General features: G+C 41.4%; 1 protein-coding gene across 5 annotated transcripts in view; it reads left to right on the forward strand.

Annotated features, from left to right (window-relative positions):
* Positions 1-22,420, forward strand: part of RBMS1 (RNA binding motif single stranded interacting protein 1) — a 154,106-nt gene that overhangs the window by 126,024 nt on the left and 5,662 nt on the right. For 3 of the 5 annotated variants that reach the window (XM_044417740.1, XM_044417738.1, XM_044417742.1), the window contains 7 exons: positions 590-747; positions 2,004-2,083; positions 12,909-13,024; positions 14,515-14,564; positions 14,639-14,732; positions 18,580-18,630; positions 20,825-20,935. In XM_044417740.1, coding sequence (XP_044273675.1) covers positions 590-747; positions 2,004-2,083; positions 12,909-13,024; positions 14,515-14,564; positions 14,639-14,732; positions 18,580-18,630; positions 20,825-20,935 — 660 coding nt within the window. The remainder of the gene's footprint in view (positions 1-589; positions 748-2,003; positions 2,084-12,908; positions 13,025-14,514; positions 14,565-14,638; positions 14,733-18,579; positions 18,631-20,824; positions 20,936-22,420) is intronic. The other 2 variants (XM_044417741.1, XM_044417739.1) reach the window with 1 other exon arrangement.

Genomic DNA, 22,420 nt, shown 5'->3' on the forward strand with positions numbered 1-22,420 from the left:
CACACCAAAAACTTTGAATCCAAATCAATGAACCTGACACACTCAGAGCCCAAGGCTAACTGGCTAGGTAAAGCTTTGGAGACATGGCAGCACTGTAGCAAGTTTCTCCTGTCAACTTTCATGTGAGTCCACCTAACTGATTATAATTGGGACAATTGATTTTTAGAGTGAGGGAAAGCAGCATGCCCTTCTATTTTTTATTTCTGATGGCATCATGCAACAAATATGTTCCCTTTTATTTAGGTTTTTTTTTTCTCCTTTGAATGTAATTGTAGGAATAATAATAGCTTACTTTGTCAGAAGAAGGAAGAGCCTCATGCTGTGAATACTAGTAGGACTGAATAGATGTAATCATACATTTTAGCCACAGCCATTGCCCGAGAGGAGTTTCATCGATCTTCCAGTAAAGTTTGAGAGACTGCTGTTTGACTACTTCAGAATTAAAGGTTTGCTGCTTGCAGTCTAGATGGCTTTGCTGCTAGCACCACTTTATTTGGAGGCTTCAGATGCAGAGTGAGTCTAATGGATGCTAATCTGTGTTCCAAATGTTCAATCATTTTTCTAAAAACTATTTTTAATTGTTTTCTAGCAACAGGAACAGGACCCAACTAATTTATATATTTCCAATTTGCCACTTTCAATGGATGAACAAGAGCTTGAGAATATGCTGAAACCCTTTGGACAAGTTATCTCTACAAGAATACTTCGTGATTCCAATGGCACAAGTCGTGGGGTTGGCTTTGCAAGGTACTGTGGGTTGCATCCAGTGCTAATCTAATTCACTGCAGTGGGTCTCTTCCAAGTAGGACCTACTATTCCAGCAGCTGTTTTCTACATAACTTCAAAAATGGTGTGCCTCATGAATATTACCCACATCACATAGATATTCTCCCAGACCTTCCCATGAAAAAGAGCACAAAATTAAGATGTTAGAATTGCTTGTTTCACCAAAACATATTTGTTCAATTAACTAGTCATATACTGTTTGTATATATTCAGTATATGTTCATTAGGACTGGACTGGACAATTAGGCTAGCCATGAGTACTGTTGTTGACTATTTATTATTAATATTTTTGTTATCAACAGTAACAAGGGAAATATATGCCAAATCTAAGATACAAAAGTATGTTTCTGAATGGTAGCTGTGATTTTAGACTATGTTTACTCTAAATGAAGTGAATGCCGGGCCTTGGCTGCAGACATGTAGGGCTTTCTCATCTTCCTTTGCTATATTAAGGTGCAGTTTAAATTTCCTTACTGCCTTGCAGTTGAAAGATACGCCACTATTTACACAAAGGCAGTCTTGGAATACCCAAAACAACATTAGATCACTGTTAAACATCAGTTGGCTTCCAAACCTTACTTACTACCTTATTCTTTCACATTTTGAGCAGAATGTTATAGTTAAGGGTTCCTTTTACAAATGAAAACTCAGATAATTGCCTGTTACTGCCATATGCATACAAAGGTAATATACAAACTGAATTAGTAATTTTACACACAAGAATCCTGTACCTTGTCAGCCATGAATTTCCTTTTTCAGTTGATTGCAGCTTGTGATGAGACCATTGTATATGGAAATGGATGTTTATTTTTAGTCCATAAATTGCTCATAATAATTGAAGACTGACCATTTGGGGGGGAGACTGATTGAATGGGAAAAAATAGGAAATACTGATCAAATCCCAAGCTTAACTTTTTCAAAGACTACCTGCTTCTGAAAAAAAAAAAATGGACTTGAGCCCATGCTAGTTGTCAGAAAACTGTAGTTTGACCAGTTTGCATCTAATAGCAAACTCTTGTAAAGACAACGAGCCAGGAGGAAATGGAAAAGGAGGAAGAATCATGCAGGCCTTTGGCTTGTTCGCATAGTGCCAGACTCTGCTTTAACTTTATGGCTGAACAGAGCCAACGTCCTTCTTCATGTTGTCATTGTGGACACAAAATGCAGGATCCAAAGCATGGGCAGGTTATTAAAATGCAATTATATCTTTTATGCAGGATGGAGTCAACAGAAAAATGTGAAGCAGTGATTGCCCATTTTAATGGAAAGTTTATCAAAACACCATCCGGCGTTTCTGGTAGGTTTCCTGTTTTCTTTTAGAACTCTGCAGTGAATGAATTCTTGTAATTTGGTTGTACAAATAAGATCGGCTAAATTGTGTTGCTGTTGTGTCTCTGCACCCCCCCCCCCCCGAGGAGTGCTTTGTTTAGTGCTCCCACTCACCTGGCTCCCCAGGCCAGTGGAGTGACAGGAATAGAAGAGAAGGACTCAGTGGCACCTTTCTTTCCTGTCTGTCTTGAAGCCTTTCCCTCCTGTGCTGAATATCAGTAGAGCAATTCTGGTCCCACGGCCGATATACAGAGTAGCCCTTGAACATGCAAGCCCTGTTTTCATGTGAGCATTTTTGTGGACTGGGTAACTGTCACTCTGGCTGCCGGTACTTCTCTGATTGCAGTAACCCTTTCCCCATCCACTGAGTTCACATTTTGGGTGATTCCATACATGAGAAGCACTGAGAATACTGCAGCTCTGACATTTCTGTTTTTCAGCCCAAGTTTCCACATAGACATGCGCAGGGAGATTAAAGGTGCCATTATCTCAGCGATCAACTAGTCAACAGGCACCATCCTATTTACTGTAAACCAAGTGAGACCAGATAAAAGATCTGCATATAGGCTTCTTTTACTCTGAGTACAATAACATTCCAGTGCCTTAAAAGGAGTAAGTAACACCAGGTTACTGTTAGGCTTTGGGCAAAGATCCTTGTAACTGTAGTGAATAGTCCTGGATGAGATGTGTGCAGAGGGGTGGGGCAAATATTTGCCCAGAGCCTAACAGTCATCTGGTGTTACCTGCTCCTTTTCAAGCATTAGAATGTTATAAGGTTTCTCGGTTGACATAGTTAGTCTTTTTTTCTCTCAGTTTGTTAGCTTGTTCTGGAGCATACAGTGGAATCTTCATTAGAAAACTTGAGTCCCAAAAAAGAAGCAGATGCAACTGAACAATTTGAGATCTCTTTTCCTCGTACCCAAATTAACTTGTGTGTTACCAGTACAGAACTAGCTAATAAAAGCTGGCAAGACCTGCTTCTAATGCAAGTTCATTTTTCCATTTGCTGCTGTGAGAGTCCCAGCCCATCCTATGATAGACAGCTGTCAGCTAATGATAATTGACCATGTTGCTTACTAAGAGGGGCATTTAGATGCCAAGAGTTAACACCCTCTCATTATCAGCTTCTGCCAGGTACAAGCAGTATGTGGTTCCACAGGATTAAATTCATCCAACCAGTGAGCCAGAAATGAAGTACAGTGAAATACTGTGCCAAAAAAGGGTTTCTCTTCCATGTTCTGAAGGTAGAAAAAATGTAAACTATAGGGAGGAGGAGAGTAAGTAGCATACATTGCAGTATTTAGGCAAAAAAGAATTGGATGTAAAGTTAGTTCATGAATAGCTTTACCAGCTTTTATGTTCAAATTCCTCATGATTCTCCAAGTGCAAAATAGACATTTTAATTTTCCACATTCCTACAATCCCCAGCTGCTTTGCTAACTGAAGTTCTCTCAGGAGTCCGCCACGTTTGATGGGTTTGACTCTGACCAGCAGGATGTCCTGCTTGAGACTGAACAATAAAATGAGTATTTGTTGTATCATAGACTTTTACCATTCTTCAGAAACCAGTGGTTCTTGAGTTATGAGTGTTTGCCATTAGATGGCCACCGGAGAGGCATGATTGAACTAAAAGTATGGGCTGTGCTTGAGGGATTCATTCTGGGGCCTCCATGATTTAAGAATTCAAATCGGCACCCCCAGAAAATGTTTATGTTGATAAAGGGTGAAGCTACATACAGTCCAAGAAGACAAACTAAAAGGATTACAGTCAGCATCGCTGTTTTAAGGGACAAAACTGATCCTTCAAGCGGGGAAACCTGGGAGGCAGGGCAGGGGCTTTTTCAGACTGAAGTAGTGTCTGTTACTTAAACACTTCCCCTGCCATTTTTTCCTAAGGGGGAAAAAAAGTAAAGTGTGGCACTTGTGAATACTAACGTGGGTACTTCATTCCCTTGCCACTATGGGACTTGGTCTCCACAAACAAGTCCATACAGAAGGAGTACTATTAATAATTTCCAGTCTGTAGTAAGCACAGATACACACAGGTTTAATGCAGACAGGGAAGTCTAGATTTAAGATTGACTCTTAGAAGTTAATCTGGTGTTCTGTTTTATAAGGTTCAGACTCATTAACTAGATATAAAACTTCATGCTACAGAACAGGATGGGCAATTTGTAGTCCTCCAGATATTTTGCTCTGCATCTCTCAGCATCCCTAGCCAGCATGGGAGGAATCATGGGACCTGTAGGCAAGAAGGAACTGAAAGAGGGAAATTTGTATGGGCTTGGTCAATTTCATGCCCTCCTTTGATGAACAGAAGAAGGCTGAGTCATGGACTTTTTAAGGATTTCCTTCTGTGAGCTAGACTATGATATGCACATATCTAATACCTTATAAAATTTACACAAATATGCACTGAAAAAACACACGGTTCTAGCATGCAAAAGTTGCCAATTTGTGCAAAGCATAATTTGTGCAAAGTAGCTGGTTCCACAAATTATGCTAGAGTCACGCAGTTTTCAGATGTTTCTCTGTGCAGAATTCTTGGCAAATGTGCAGATCAAGATCCATTTAGAGATGTAAGTCTGAGAGCTTGATTCACACCACAGCAATGCAGTACCAGTGCAGGACTTAAAAAGAAAGTGGGGTGATTCATGAAAATTGGATTTTCATTTCCCCATCAGATTCTTCACATATCCTTCACTGCACATGTTGCCCACTTTTGCTCTATAGAAAGATTTAAAGGCATAAATGAGACTTAGCAGATGCTATCAGACAGACCTTCACAGGGTTTGGATTGTTGGTTATTTGTGGTTGACTTTGCCCTTGCAGATGATTCTGTGGATAAAAAAACCCTATGCATTCCTCTGACCAATGCATACTGCCTTCTGTCCAACCCTAGCTTCTCCTCAGTCCAGGGCACCAAATCATTCTCTGCTGTCAGAAATGCACTCCTGTATTTAGCATTCAACATCAGGTAGTTAACAAGAAAGATGCCAGTTTACAATAGCTCCACGAGGATCACCATAAAATGTAGAATGTACAATAAATAAAGATATAGGTACTTGATGTTCTGCCTTCATTCTGTCTCCTCTGAAATGCTTCCTTAGCATGCCCTAAAGACCTTACTCTGTATCCCTGCTGTTTTTGTCTTTCTTCCTTGTATGAAAAGGTTAAAATACTTTATTTTCTGTAATTCCTACTTTCCACTAGCAGAATAGATAGTCACTTATTCTCATGAAGCATTGCTGCTTTTCATGAGCTTCTCACCAATGACACTGTATTCCTTGCTGATACCACATGCGTGCGTACAAGTATCTTTGTTCCTTCATGTTCCTCTGCTGAAGACAATTGTTTATGTGGCTGCAGATGCCTGTGTCCTTTGATCTTAATACTGTTTCTTGGCTTTGTGAAAAGGGCCAGCTTGCTTGCATCCAAGTTCAGGAGTGGTAAGTTCTAGGCCAACTGTATTCTCCATTAGCAAAGCTTTCCTGGGTGAAAGCAGGTTATACATACAGTTAACATGCAAAATCATTCTGCAGTGCTGGAACCAAGAGACACAGGAGCTTGGGTAAATCAGTAAATATGAGCTGGATGGGAAGAGCACTGTAAGACTGAGAAGCCAGAAGATGGCGGTGAATAGGTGTGGGAGGAAGCACATCTGTTTTGAGAAAAGCATGTTGTCATAGTACAGCTTAGCTGAAATAACAGAGTTTGGCATGGAATACCAAATGGCTAAATAGGTTTATGGGAAAGGGAGCTGCACCTCCTGGATAGCATGAAGCAGATCAGGAAATGCTTGTACAAACAGTCCTTAGAAGACTAAACCAGCTGGATTTAAAAAACAAGATCTCTCTTTTTTTAAAGAAATTCTAGCAAACATGTATGTAAAAGCATTGCCTTAATATTAGGGGGGCACAAACTGAAATATTCAGAAGATTTATCTGCTCTGCTCTGACTAGCTCCAGCTACAGAATCAAACAAATGAAAGGCAAAGTACTTAGAGATGTTCAAGAAGTAGCAGTCAGTGGTAGGATAATCTGCTTGTGTCCCTAGAGCAAACTGGGCAACTTAGGCCCTCCAAATGGTTTGGTCTACAAATTCCTACAGGCATAACCAGCAGAGGCAATGGAAAGGAATCATGGGAGTTGTAGGCCAAAATGTCTAGAAGGTAGCAAGTTGCTTACTGCTGGTTTACAAACCAAGGAGATGCAACAATAGTCATAAAAGTATGAAAAACATGTTGGAGAATATTCCTTGCCAAAGGAGCTAGTCATGTAAGGAGAGATAAAATCAGTGGAAGCTATTAAGAAATAAAGACTACAAAAACAAAAAACCCTTTTGGCTATAGCCTCTTGTTTTCCTGGGAAACAAGGAAAAATACGGAACAGAAATGCCATCCTAGGAGGACTACGGCCCTTCTCTGGCATGCAGAATCACAAAATAATACCTCAAAAAGAGCAGCATTTACTGACCCCAACTGGACTGCCCTCTTCTTGGGAAGAGGGTCTGAAGAGGAGGAGCCTACTATAACCACATAGGCTCTGCCTGTGATTTAGGACCAGGGTTCTCCACACGCCTTCCCCCTTATAGCCACAGGGTCACTGGAAATCCTAATAATGTGGAGGAGACTGCCTGAACAGGGCAAGGGTACCACCCCAGAGGATTGTTTCAACATCAAAAGTAAGGCATTTTTACAAAATCTTCCACCTATATTTAAGGTTGGGGAAAGGGAGATGTGTCAGATGTGTTTCTCCTTTCATTCTTATTTAAAAGCCTAAGAGCTGGAGTACTTTAAAGCTACTTCTTGCTGAACCTGTTCTGAATAAACTCTAGGAGGAGAAATGGAGCATTTTCTTTATATTGTAATAGTTTTGTTCAGTGAAGCAAACCAGTTGCAACTTACTTGGGCTCAGAGTTCATGAAACCTTCATTGAACATACAGGAAGGATTTTGACGGCTGTTAAGAGGGGTGACACATGCATCCCCCCCCCACCCTTCATACCTAATACCCAGCATATTTCCTGGGAATAAGCTCATGCAATCACATCTGTGCCCTTTTTTGTTTAAATTAGTGGTAGGCAACTTGAGGCCCTCCAACTGTTTTGCAACAGAGGAACACTGGATTCTGCACAAAATGAGTCAGAACTGATTCTCACTATGCTTGCCATGAACTATGCTGGCTAGGCTGATGGATGTTTCAAGCCAAAACATCTGGAGGCCCCAGAGTTGTCCACCCTGGCTTGAAATGGTATTTGTTCTTTTTCTGTTGATCCTCTCATTCAGTCTTCATTGCTTTTTTTAATCCTTACTGTACATTCCCGTCTGTCTGTGTTTTGCAAACCTACTCTATTTTATTTGGAAAGCTGTATTAGACTGTGTGCCTTTATTGCAAAATCTAGCTAGAAATAATCACACCGAAACATCTCTGATTGTGCAAACCACATTCTGCAGTTTGTCCTTGGTGAAATGGCTAGAATGTTCTTCATGCATCTTTTGAAGCAAGGACTGCCTATTGCAGAGCTGCAGAACCTGTTGACCTCCAGATATTGTGGACTAACTTGAGAACCATAGATTGCATCCCTTGGCATGATAGCACACAGCTGGTCTGTTGGAAACATCAAAGTTTTGAAATAGAAATTTCTTGAGTTCTGTTCTTCTGCACCAATGGAAGTTTCTGTTTTGAGCTCTTTGCCACAGCCTTGCTAGAGAGAGAAAAAATTCCAGTCAAAGCTGTATCACGTTTATTCTTCTCAGTATGACATAAATATGACTTCTTTTGAGGATAAGAGGTGTAAACAGGTTTGAAGAAATGGAGATGGGGAGCAAGGTGTTCTAATAATGGGGTCAAAGCTGGGATAGGATCCGCTGACGCTTTTTCGCTACAGCAGGGGAGCTTTACAAGGTCATATATCTAGGCCTCTAATTCAGACTTTCATTATCTGTCTAGGATCGTGAAAGTTATAATCCAGCCCATCTGGAAGGTGCCATGTTGTGGAAGACTGGTCTAATAGGTTGAGACATGTCTCCTATAAATAGTGGCTGAGAAGGCAGCTGGAGTGTAACCATCTCCAGTCCCTATTTTTGTTTTTTAAAACAAACAGATCTGTGTGTGAGTTTAAAGAATAAACCATTGCTAAAACTAATAGATATGTAAAAATACAGATGCCAAGGGATGTGTTTGAAAAATTATTAGCATTTTTCACTATAGAAATCTGTAATAGAGGAATAGTTTTCCTCCAAAACATTCCTACTCATTAAAATCATATTTATTCCAAAACACCAAATGGAATGTGACTTAGGTTGTGATCCTATGCACACTGGGAGTTGTAGACCATTTTTTTCTGCCTATACATGTGTAGGATTTCACTGTTCTTGTAGCTGATGCAGCCCCTCCCCACCAATCCTGTAACAGGAGCAGAAGTGGCAGTTTACACTAGAACCTGCACGTTTATGTTCTGACAGTTTGATTCTCTGTCACCCATAATAATTTGGGATTTCACTTATCTTTTTGTTTCCAAAATGAATTCCTTATTTGGGAAAATAGCAAGTTTCTATAGCTAGCATAGTCTTTCTGGGATATTATCCAGCTGTCAGTTTAGCAGGAAATAGTTAGCAGGATGTGTGAGAAACCAAATTTACTACAATTGCATATGGGATTTGACCCAGCTATTAGGGAGAGCAAGGAAAAGTGGAGAAGGGCTATGCTGCAGTCAGATGCAGAAATTGTGATGTTTTTGTGTAATAGGATAGGGCTAAAGCAGACTTGGCCACTTCTGGGACTGCACTGAGCTTTAAAAGAAGTTGAGAATAAGAAGCAGGAGAAAGATAAGAACAATGACCCAGATCTCTCAACCATATTTTCCATTCTATAAAATGCAAATGATGCTTACAGGGCTTGCAGACGCTTTAGAAATATATTTAATAGATTTATAAACAGCTTTTCAAGCCAAAATATTTTCTCCAGTTGGCAAACGGAATCTAAAATTCAATTTAAAATACTTGCCAATATAAAAATAGTAAACATCTACCATAATGAACAAAGAAAGCCATTTATTTCAGTTAGCCATTTCGCCATAAAAAGTGGAACAACTAAAGAATAAATACAAACGTCTAACCTCTTCATTAAAGAAAGTCTGCAATAAAAGCATTCTTAAGGCTTTCCTAAAAGACTTCAAAGAGAGAGGTAATCATGTATCCCTAGGGAAAGGTTTCCATAGGTACAGAGCCGTTGCCTGTACCCACCAAATTACTGTCTTTCCTGGCCACATATTGACAGGGCTTCCATAGCTGATCTTTTAATATTCAAGACAAAGTGCTTGTCAGTAGTTCTTTTAAAGTACTCTGTTTAATAAATGTTATATTTTCATGTGCAGTATCATGTATAACACTTGCATAGAGGCCAACATGGATTTCTCAAAAAGTCTAACCAGACTATGCTTACTTAGTTTTTGTTTGGGCAACTTCCTTAGTTTATCCTGGAAATGTGGCGAACATAATACATTTCAAATTCAGCAAAACATTGGATGAAGTGCACCATAATATTCTAATTATTAAGCTAGTGAAGTGCAGCACTGCTAGATGATCCTGGCCCCTCAGCCAGCTTGGCACAACCACACTTTTTGCATCAGGTTTTTATTGCCATAGATCAGGATACAAGCCACCGATTCCAAAGACTGGTGAGGCAGCAAACAGCATTAAACCATTGGCTTCTTCAGAGCTAGATGGTCCCAGCTTGTTTCAGGAAAACAATCTGATGATAGAATGTGATTAGTGTCCTAATTCCCTGTAAGATATAAGTAGATTTGGACATGAGAGTGTTATAAGCGTGAACTCATAGAACTACCAAGAGGATCCAAACCTAGTAAATATCACAGCATAACATGGAAGCGAGTTCTCATCTTAATTTATATACAAGGGTTATAGGTATATAGGTTTGATCCTGGGCCTGGCAGTTGTTAACATTTTTTAATGATCTGGAGGGAAAGAATGTGCAATGTTTATTACTTGCAAATAGCAAAAAATGGATGGAATAGCTAATGCCTTAGAAACCGCATTCAGAATGATCTTGATGGGTTAGGAGACTGGGCAGAAGGGAACAGAATGAAACATAACAGAAAAGTGCAATCTTCATCATTTTGGAAAAGAAATAAAGTACACAAGGATAAAGGTAAAGGTTTCCCCTTGATTTGAAGTCCAGTCATGCTTTACTCTAGGGGGCAGTGCTCATCTCCGTTTCCTAGCCGAGGGAGCCAGTGTTTGTTCGCAGACAGTCTCTGTGGTCATGTGGCCGGCATGACTAAACACTGAAGTGTACGGAATGCTTTTACCTGCCCACTGAAGTGGTACCTTTTCATCTACTTGCATTTGCATGCTTTTGAACTGCAAGGTTGGCAGGAGCTGGGACGGAGCAACGGGAACTCACTCCATTGTGCAGATTCGAATCGGGGACCTTTCGATCAACCAGCCCAGCAGCACAGTGGTTTAAACCACTGCGCCACCTGCAGTCCCTCACAAGGATACCTGGTTTTAAAATACAGTGTATGCAAATGATCTTAGCATTTAGTTGTTCCCAAGTTGAGCAGGATGATGTGGGTGCACAAAAGAGAAATGTGACTCTGGTTTGCATCAGTAGAAGTTAATGGTTTCTAAATTCTAAATCTCTGTGGTATACTAACCTCAGCTTGAATACCATGTCCAATCCAGTTTAACTGAAATATGTTCAGAGAAGGGCAATGGGTCTCGATCCTAACTCATGCAAGGAAAGGTGGAAGAAATCTGGTATATTTATAGCCCTGAGAAGAAAAGATCTGCGAGGAGGTGAGGGAGATAATAGCACTTTTCAAGTGACTTTTCAAGTCATACAGAAGAAGGCTACAACCTGTTCTCTATAATTCAAGAATAAAGGACATGAAGTAATGGGCATAAGTTACAGGAAGACAGATCTTGGTTCAGTGTCAAGTAAACCTTTCTAGTGGTCAGAGCATTGTGATAATAGACCCAGCTGCCTAGAAAAGCGGTGCACTCTCTGTTGTTGGAGGTGTGGACGCAAAGGTTGGACAACCATCAGCCAGGCATGTTTTACTGTGGTTTCTGGGGGCAGGGCTATATTTGTTTACCTAAATGGCTCCTTCCAACTCTGTTAGAACTAAAAGAAAGCACTGAATATCAAATTTCCTCCTTGCATGGTTTAAAGAATCAAAAAGCATACATCTATAAAGGTCTTAGAAGCATATTTATGTTTCTCCTAACCCATCTGTTATGTAAGTGTCAGATCAATATACTGTTAGGCAATCTTGGACTACCAGAATAGTATGTAGGTGGGAGGTAGTTGAATACAGCTGAACCTCTTAAAGGCTGTTTTCACTTATGGGAAAAACCAGTTTTGGAAACCCCGCTTAAATGAATACAGGTGACTTCTGCTCATAACTTGCCATTTTTAGTTTGACTCTTCCAAGATACTGTTGGCTAATGAAAATATGAAATACCTGCCAGAACATATATTTGGCATACTAGTAATTAATACTAACCATGTTTACATTTGAGCTGTGTAATCCAAGTAGAGCACCTGTATAATTAATGCCCAGTATATACCTGTATCCCATTAGTTTCTTTTCTATATTGCATAAAACAGCACAATAAATATGTCACTTTCTCGGGCAACATCTTAAGCCTGTTCTTACTGGTAGCTAACTTGGCTGCCATCCTAAATCTTCCCACACAGAATTAAATTTCATTTGAGTGACTGGCATCTCAGTCCTAATGCTGTTTTCTCAGAAGTAAGTACCATTGATTTCAATAAAACTGTTCAGATAAGGATTGCTGCTGCATCCATCACTTAAGAAACTAGCATGGATGAATAAGACAAGGCAGGATTACCTCCACTGACACAACTCATCTCAAATGGGATGAGGTGCACCAACTGCTAATTGGTGGTCATTTAGGGTTGACTCAGTCCATCGTGGACCTCTAGTCAGAAACATATGCATGAGGAAGATGGCATAATATCCTTTTCAAGTCTTCCCTAACCTGAGAGCCAGTGTGGTGTAGTGGTTAAGAGCGTGGGACTGGGACTCAGATGATCTGGGTTCTAGTCCCCACTCGGCCATGGAGCCAACTGGGTGACTTTGGGCCAGTCACAGACTCTCAGCCCAACCTACCTCACAGGGTTGTTGTTGTGGGGATAAGATGGAGGAGGAGAATGATGTAAGCTGCCTTGAGCCCTTTGTAGGAAAAGGCAGGATATAAATAGAAAATAAAATAAAATAGAAATAGTTTTAGACATCAGCTTCCATAGTTTCTGACCATTGGTCTTGTTGACTGGAGCTTGTGAAGCAATAGTCCAAAACCTATGGAGGGGAAATAGGCCCTTTCCATGAACATCATTTTTCCAGCTTGCTCAGAACCATGCCTTTACAAGTTCAACACTGCAGATATAGCCCCCAGTCCAGAACTCTTTATATGCTCCAGTGCCTATAGGGAACACCTAGGAAATCACGTTTCCCATATCACTCCAATGGGTGTGTCAACTGTGCATTTATGTTCTTGTACAATTGTATAGTCCTTGTAGATGTGAATGTACTGAAGTTCCTATGCATCCAAAATATGCTGGGTACTATCAAGTGCATCTCCCCTTCATGGATCACTGGCTTGTCGTGGCAAAGGGGCTTATGTAGCTCAATGAAGCTATGAGCTATGCCATGCGGTTTCCAAGCAAAATAATTTGGGAAAACTTGTAAGAAAGTACTTTTTTTTTTTTTGCAATATCTATACAGTCTAATACTTTTTTTTAGCTCCTGCAGAACCTTTGTTGTGTAAGTTTGCAGATGGAGGACAAAAAAAGAGACAGAATCAGAACAAATATATACAGAATGGCAGAGCATGGCACAGAGAAGGCGAGGTGAGACTTGTAAGTCCTCATTTCAAATTTTGAGAGAGTGTGTGTGTGAATGTTTATTATTTTCTTAATAATACACATTATTATTGGAACGCTTGTGCATTATTATATAGTGTAACTAAGATTTTACAACTCTTCACCAGTTGATACATTGTTTAAATATATATTTAAAGATGATAAGTATATTTGCTGCTGAAGCAAGCACTTAAATATATAGTCAAGGACAATGATTATTTTATACTTTCAGGAATGTGTGCATATGTTTTGGTTTCCATAGTTCATTTTATTTAAAAATTATTGCACTTTTCACAACAAAACCCAAAAGAAAGAATAAACAAAGGTAGCTATCAGCAAGGACAGGGTAGGGGAAGTGAAATGGCTATAGTCAAATAAAAAACTATAACTAAAAGACAGCAATAAACTGCATCATAATAGAAGAGAAGGTGGTTCTTGGTGGTCTCTGTGCATCATGCATAAGGGCTCTGTGCCTGCAGGGAGCCTGTTGTCAGGAAGATTCCACAGGGAAGTGTTAGTTTGGGTAGAAGCCCCTCCTCTTCCTGTTTCCTGCATCCGTGGTGGGGGCTCCCACCCATTCCTTCAGTTCCTTTTCAACCACCTCCATGCCTAGATGGGGATGTGCTTGTCTCTTCAACTGGAGTTTCTTTTCAGTGTTTATTACCTTTTACTCTCTGCCATGGCTCCCTACCATCTCTCCATGAACTTTTCCTCTACCTTTCACTTGTAAAATCCAAAAAGAAATGTCCTACCTACTTTCCCTCTGATCTTTTGCTTCCTTCTACCAGTTGTCTCTCCATTCTCTGCCTTCCCCATCTACTGCAATGGCATCAAAGGCCCCCTTTAAAAAGTGTGTCCATTGTGAGAGTAAATTCCACCCACCATGGACAGATATTTTTAAAAAAACACACCATAACTAAAAGGCAGAAATAATCTATAACATGATAGAAGAACAGGTTCCCTGACCACAAAATCTTCCTTTAAGGTTCCTGATGTTAACTCATCATCTGAAGGTACAATGGCCTCCAGAACATTTGTGCTCACACAGAAAAGGCCCTGCTTCTCATAGTTGCCCCTTAAATATACAAGGTATAATTTGATGTTCTGGTACAGTTCTCTGTATGCTGGACCTTTAATATGTTGAGTCAGTATAACTCAGAAATTCTTCTTATGTATCAGTAGTTCCTCCAATGAAGTAAAATAAAGCAGACCAGTTCTGAGCTCAAGTATATATAGCTGCAGAATGGTCGATATGGTGACATACTGAAGGGGGCAGCCTCTAGATTGGGACTACAGTCTCTAATAAATAAGGAACCACCGAAACAGATGAGGGTGCCTATCATTAATGCCAGCAAAATTTCATAAAGTTATGATGCTGGTATTTTAACAGCATTGACTGTTTTAGACAGAAGGGCTGATGCGAAGGCATTGGTTTGCAGTGGTAGCGCGTCTTTTCAATGCTAACATGTTTTTCTTCTTCCCTGAAGGCTGGGATGACACTTACTTATGATCCAACTACAGCTGCTTTACAAAATGGGTATGTTTAATACATATGAGAGATTCTGTGGTACCTTTAAAAAAGTATTAATACAATGGTTTATATTTTTCTAGATTCTATCCTTCACCATACAGTATTGCAACAAACAGAATGATCACTCAGACGTCTATTACGCCATATATCGCTTCTCCAGTTTCTACGTACCAGGTCAGCATTTCTAATTTATCAGGATAAATGACAAAGTACTTAACCATTTATTTCTTGCTTGGGCTGTTTTATGTGTGTAGAATGACGGAAATTGTAAGAAATCACATTCCACAGGGCTTTAGTGTAAATTCCACACACATTCCTAACAAGAAGCCTGCTTCTGAAGCGTTCTTCATTTCACATGGCAGTTGATATGGCAGCTATGATACTTGTTACTAAGGTAGAGGTAATCTTGGGAATCTTCAGATACTTAAGCGAGGCAGAGAGTGATGGGGGACAAGCTTCCCTGAAAAGCAGCTTGGGCAGTGCTGCCACAGAACTCTCCCAGGGAGTTCTGTGGCAGGGAAAAGAAAGCACAAGAGTTACACATACACACTGCCAAGAACATTCCCTGGAGTTTTCCTGAAGCATTACTTCTGTAGAGAGAGCATTATATGGGCATACGATCTCAGCCAGTCAAGACTTGAAGTTGGATACTAGACAAGTGATCCATTCTTTGATTCTTTTCTGTGTAGTGCAAGACCCCACATAGGATTTGGAGCTGAAGGGGAAAAGCTTGTGTTCACCCTCTTAGGCTCCTGGGATGGCACAAAAGGAGGGCCAAAAGGGAAAGGGATCAAACTCGCCTGTGGCACCCTTCAGAGGCAATAGCTGCAGCCCTTCCCCAACCCTATCTTAGCGGCAGCCCCCAACTGTATCTTTTCTAAGGCAAGTGCAATTCACACACTTGCACATCCAATGAAGGATCTGAGGCCACAAAACCTCAACTCCAGACTTTCTAACATAGCAGCTATTTGAAAAAGAAACCAACATTTAAACATTTAGCATCTATTAGAATAAAAGAGGCTAAAAAGCAGCAGTTGTATATTTTGGAACCGCTTCCTTTCAGGTTTTTCTCCCCAAATGTCCAGCTGTTCTTTATAAGGCCCGAGGAACTGTTCCCCCTGCCAGGTCCTTGCATCTCTAGTTTTTACAACTGACTGTTCTTTCAAGCCAGAGTTCCCTTCCCAAATAAAAGCAGAATCACTGTCAAGCATATTTATGTGAATCTTCTAATGTTAACCTGCCATCAAAGTTGGGCATTCTACCAAGGGCTCAAACAGGGCTCTGATAATGTAAATCGTAGTCTGAAAAAAGGAAACAGATGTTACCACTTAGCAGAACCACTCCCTCTTCTTGCTCTGAGAAAAGCATTCAGAGAAGATCACATCCTGTACTCTTGCTGTCTCTGTGATGTCAGATTAGGATTGTTGGTATTCAGCTTGCTGCATGCTGAGTTTAAAAAGAAAAAGAAGAGTATCAAACTGATCGGCCTTTTCATTCCAGTTCTTCCTAAGAGTGAACTTGAAGAACAGAGGCAAACCCTCTGAGTTTTTCTTTTATAATAAGCATGTGTTATCTGTTTAAATAGTGAGAAAGTGGTTATTTGAAGCAACACTGTTAATGAGCATTAAAGGGAGGGGAGCTGCAATCCAGCAGATGGATCCCATGAATGATCTGGGGCTTACCCAGAGGAGGTTCACTGCCAGTCTGGGTGCTGAGGCGGAAGGCAGGTCAGCAGAGGTGGGGCTGAGGTCTGGCCGGGGAGAGCAGTCTTCGAATTCCCAGTAGTCGGCAAGTGATGCGACAGAGGAAGAAAACTGAGGCACCCGACAGGCAGAGCCGAAGGGGGGATTGCACAGCCACACAGACCATTCTTTTGTTCCAGCAAGCTCCCCCATTCCACAAGCAGCTCCAAAATGATGAATAGAAGGGGAGACTCCACAAAGCCATTATAGCAATGATAATTATTGTAATTAAAATAAGATGTGATATTCTCAGAACCACACACAAAAGCAGCCTCTGAAAGCATCCCCAAATCCATGCCTTTGTATACCCATCACAAGGAATCCACCAGCACGGGCCTACTGAGAAGGACCGCAGCGGAGTTTTCCAGAGTATTTATTTATTTACAAAATTTATTTATTTACAAAATTTGTATGCTGTCCAATTACTTGCATCTCTGGATGGCGTACAACATAAATAAATTGACCATCCACACTGGCTGCAAAATAAAATACAACAATAAAATTCAATATTAAAACATATTAAAATATTGATTAAATAAAAAGGTCTCGACTGGCACCATAAAACATATTATATCGGCGCCAGGCGGACCTCTCTGGGGAGTGCATTCCATAGTTGGGGCGCCACCACAGAGAATGCATGTTTTGTAATAACGGATTGCTCAGAAGACTCCCTTTGCCTGTAACAAATAAGATGATGAGTTAATTCACACAACCCACACCCTGATCATCATTATCACCAGATTTATTTATTGTAGCACTTCAATCCAAAGTGGTGCATATAAAATACAATAAAACAACCATTTAAAACACCATATAATTTAACAAAACAGTTATATCAAAACATCATTAACCTAACTTCATAAATAAATATAGTAAAGGATTTATCTAATGTACAACATATTCAATCTTACATTAAACCCAACACAGACCATCAGCATATTTTACGTGAAATATAACATCATGTGAAACATAACAATATTTGAAACAAACATCAGATTCCGCTGTTCAAACAATAAAGGTTTAATATGCTTCCAAATCCTGTTACTATAGGGAGGGATTCCTCAACTGAAGAACAATGTCCTGGAATGCACAGTAAACCAGCACCATGATCTGTAAGAAAGAAGGGTTCAGGAGAGCCTGACCCATGGATTGGGTGCCCAATCCAAAACATGGGGAAAGATAAGCTTAATAATAGGGCTGTGAAGCCTTAAAGGCCAAGACCAAAATCATGTAATGGGCTCTGACCTTTAATGGAAACCAAGGCTCCACAATGGCAGGTAATACAGGCAAATCAAGGAAGGTTGAAAGCAGTCCTAACAGCATTATTCTGAACCAGATTCAAAGTGAAAAAGGGGGGAAACCACAAACCAGAATACTGAGAATGAACATGATCACAATTAAAATAAGACAGATTATTACCAGAGACACACAGAAAAGCTGACTTGGGAACAAACATGCATATGCACTAACTGCAGACAATAATACAGACTCAAGGCCTGGCCATACACTCACTCATAGAAGCCCCAGATCGTGTGCCCAATGCATGCACACACACAAGACCAGACCCACACACAGAACCCCCTTCCACATCTGGAGCTGCTCTAAGCTCACTCCTGTGAACAAATGTAGGCTGTGCTTGCAAGGGCTCCTGAGCACCTCAGCATTACCCCAAAGACCCCCGTCCTTGCCAAGGGAAGAGGTTCACTCTGATTGGAAAGCTCAAGCTGATAGTCTGAGCCATTTTTCCCCTAATGCTTCCCCTCTGATAAGAGATGCTGTCCAGACAGACTCCAAAGCCTTTCTGCTCCACGGGGAGGTCCTGGAGTGGCAGGAATGCTCTGAGCACATGTCAGAGTTTACACATGCTTGGCTGTGTGACTGAAGCTGTTTTGCTGTCAGGAGTTCCTGTGGTAGTACAACAACCAGCTGCCATGGAGAAGCCAAGAAGATTTGTTTTTATTTGTTTTAAGGTAAGGAAGTGGGTAGCACCCAAAGTGTCCTCTGATTGGAATTGTCCCAGGACTCACCCATGGTCATGCTACAAAAAGACTGACACCCTGGAATTCTCTACTATATTTGTAACAAAGGAAGCCAGTTGAAGGATGGATTTAAGGCTACCTTTCCCATATATGGGCAACTAGTTGTTGGACTGCAAATTTTATCACCTGGCTTGAAAGGGTAGACATCTTGGTCCAATATCTGGGAATCCAAGGCTGGTTTGACACTTACTTTGCATTTTTGTATGATTGCTTTTTAAAAGCACAATTTTTATTATTTAGGTGCAGAGTCCTTCATGGATGCCCCCTCAACCATATATCATGCAGCATCCTGTAAGTGTTCGTCCTTTGTACTATTTCAGCTTGGAGGTTCTTTGGCGCCGGTGTTCTTTCTTGTTTGTCATTTTTGATAGCTCAGTCATTCATATTGGCTGTCTTAATTAATAAACTATTTAGTATGGCTTTATAGAGCCCAGCAGTAGCTGTGTAAAGCAGGCGGCCTGATATATGGGAGTTGTCCGATCTGAATGGTAATGTTACTATAGGTGGCTGATGGATTGCAGTGAAAACAAACTAACAGCTGGCAGAGAAATGGGAAAAGTTCAGAACGGTACAAGAGCATCTTTTAATGTAGAGATACAGTTAACAGTGTGGTCAAAGAGCCAAAGCAATTTGAATTTCTTTTTGAAGCTTACACACACTTCTATACAGAGCAGGTAATGATCTATGCATGTCTTTTACAGAGCCCTGGCAGAATCACTGTTGGTGATTAAAAGCACGTTAATAGCTAAGTGCTAGTATTCCAGCTAATAATAGACCTCAGAATTACATCAGCGAGCTTAATTTCTAGCCCTACTATCCAAAATTATTTTAACTGGAAAGGTTGTCCAGCCTTTTATTATTATTTTTTAAATTGCCTTTCATCTGGGGTTTTGTAGCCTCAGCTGGGGAAATGCCCAGGGCTTGCTTGGTCTCTCCACTTTGGTTTTTCTGGATAGCTATCAGAAGGCAAGCTGTCTGGAAAGACCAAAGGTGAGAGTGATCCGTAGCAGAGAAAAGGTTCAGGAGGATTTAAACCCGCTTTACAACAAGTTGCTCAAAAACAATTTCCCTTCCTTCACTACCCACAGCCATCTCTATTTTGCATTTATTCCTGAGTCTCTAGGCACACAGGATAGCGCAAATATGATAGCTTCAACAGCTGCTCTCAAACTTTGGGTGGCTTCCTGAGCCGGAAAGGGAACTTCAAAAAAAGTGGCAAACCAGTGACGGCCACGCCAGAGTGCCACATGGGTATTGGAGCGTCTGGCAGTGGCACAGCCAAGATGGCGAAGAAGGGCAAGGAGTTTTTTTGTGACACATGCCAATCGTTGCTAGCCTTTCCTGAATGGAATCGGTGTGTGAGTGTAGATGACAGGCATGTCCATCAGGCATGTAGGACAACTGCCAGGAGAACTATTCAGAACTGAGCCCAGTCAGTGGCTTAGATATGAAAAGATACAGAACACTGTACAGCTCTGACAATAAAAACACTAGGTCTGTGCTTACTGGGGCACCTTGTTCACACTGTTTAGATAGCACCTTGTTCGCATTATTGTACTGTGAATTGGTTTTAGATAAGATTGCAATCCATGGGGAGGAATCGTTTTTCAGCCTTTGTAGAATATGTTCAGTTTCCTAGTTCAATATTTTCTGCGATCCTAATGCACTTCATGCTCAGAAATAGTCTTACAGGCAGAGCATCAGACAAACCCTGATCGATGAGACCAAAGTTCTGTCTAGTTCAGTCAACAGCAGCCAACTAAAGACTTCCAGGAAAGCAGGCAAGCAGGACATGGAGGTCACACTCATGCAGATCTACTCCAGCCAAAGAAAGTCTAAGCCTCTGACCTCACATCTTCTTTTTCCATTTGGAGGGGAATTGGTTGGTGCGAAAAAGAGCAATTCATACAAACAGGTTGCCTTCATGTTTACCATAGTTACAGCAGTTGTTGTTTGGGTAACATTTTGCCTGGAAATTAAGTGCTTACAGAAAAACAATTTTAAGACATAGATATAATTATCACACATATTCTTGTTTGCCTACAGTATGTCACTAATTTTGTAATTGCCAAAAATTAAGGGAAATAGTTGGTTTGAAGTGATGTCCACTTATGTAACAATGAGTACAACCCATACAATTGTGAATCATGTGCTTAATTTAAAATACCCTTTAGAGAATTTTAGTTCTGGCGGGGAGTTACAGATCAGAGCACAATTTGCACCTTACAGCTACACGGGATTTCTTAGAAAGAAGCCAAATCAAATATTTGGTATGTGTACTGTGGGTATAATCTTCAGGGCACATCCATAGCCTCTTCTGACTGCAAGTGGACCTTACTGACTCTATCTTCGCCACACCGTCATGTTTTGCCACCCAATAAGAGTTCCAGTTGCCTGCATCTTTGCAAAATATAAAAGTAAAACAAAACCTCTTTGAAGTGTGACCCAAGAGAAAGCGTGTAACATTTTTCTTCCACTCTTACAGGGTGCTGTATTAACTCCTTCCATGGACCATACCATGTCATTGCAGCCGGCATCTATGATCAGTCCGCTGACACAGCAGATGAGTCACCTTTCATTGGGCAGCACTGGAACAGTACGTGGTGGTCCTAATGAGAAGCGATTACAGAGACAGCTTTTATCTTAGAAAGTCTCTTATCCAAGCATGCCATCTGACGTGCTGTGGTTCCACAGCCCTAGCGATTTGTGTTTTCATTAGAAAACAGATTTCTGTGCAACATACCCTTCTAGTACCTCTGTTTTTGAAGGGGACATTGCTGTTACTGACAAGTTCCAGGAGCTACAGATGAAGGTTGGGTCCACACAACCCAATGAGCAAGGGGTTATTCTTGCCTTTTTTGGTTTACCATGCTGTCCAGACACTGTCATGTATGACAGCAGGGTTTGTCTGGTTTTGAGAAACTACAAGCAAGCAACAACAACAACAAATCTCAGTACCGCAGTTGCTCATTGTGTTGTCCAAACTGGCAAAAACACAGCTTGTCATGGTACCAAGGCCAGAACCATAGAGCTCTTTGGCAAGAGTTGTCCGTTGCCCTTCTTGCCAAGCAGCTACTCGGAGAGCACCAATGACAGCTGCTGTTGAGTGCAGCTGCCAGAAGTGGGGAATGCCCCTTCTCCCACCATAAACATCTTTGGTGCAGGAGAAGGCCATCAGCCAGTGGGTGATCAGCCTGTCACCTCTCGAGCAGCGGGCTGGCAGCAATGAGGGGGAGTGGTGGTGCTCCCCCCTTTCTTGCTCTGGCTTGCCACCGAGGTGCCTGCAGCCTCAATGAGAAGGCAAGCCAGAATGAGAAGGGAGGTGGGATGCGGGTCTGCGTGCTGGTGCACCGTCACAGCTGAGCAAGGCTGCCACACAAGCGGAGCTGCATGGAAGAGCTTTGCTCGGGTGCACAGCAGCCACCTGATCCACTGCCCTCACCCTGCTCTTCTCACTCTGCTGCCCAAGTGCAAGGGTGGCATGGGGCTGGGGAGGGGGGGGGGTACACTGCTGCGTACTGCTCCCAACCAAGCAGGGCTGGCACCCAGCTGCTTCTCGTCCTCTGCTAGTATGTGGAAGGGACTTCATTCAGGTGCTAGTGGAGGGAGACATTGCTCCTCTCTACAGTGCTGCCTGGCCAGTTCCATCCCTCCCCTTTGGATCAGGCACCCCCCTCCAGCTCGACAGCCATGGCAAGCCAGATTGGTCTTGTGATTGCAGCTGTCAAACAAAGAGCCTCGTTCCTCCTCGCAGAGCTTTTGGGGATACCACTCAGATGACAGAGAGGGAAGAAAATGGTGGTTGGAAAGAGATACCAGCATCTGGCAGCACTGCCTTGCAAAAAAACCTCATGCAGAGGAAATTGCATAGTGTTGCTTGTCGTGGCATGTGAATCTAGCTGCTTTTCCTCCTGTGTTCCCTGCAGAAGAGATGGGGGTTAGATGAATTCTCCATCCCTCCAAAATATGGGATCTGTACTGTCAGAGCTGAAGGCACTCTGATGGATGTGCAAATTGTGGCCTGTGATATGCTTATTGCTATTCGGAGAGCAAGAACAGACATTGCTAGATGGGCCCTTTG

The sequence above is a fragment of the Varanus komodoensis genome, unplaced genomic scaffold (genome assembly GCF_004798865.1).
Source record: "Varanus komodoensis strain SLA01 unplaced genomic scaffold, ASM479886v1 scaffold9, whole genome shotgun sequence".
Taxonomy (NCBI): Eukaryota; Metazoa; Chordata; class Lepidosauria; order Squamata; family Varanidae; genus Varanus; species Varanus komodoensis.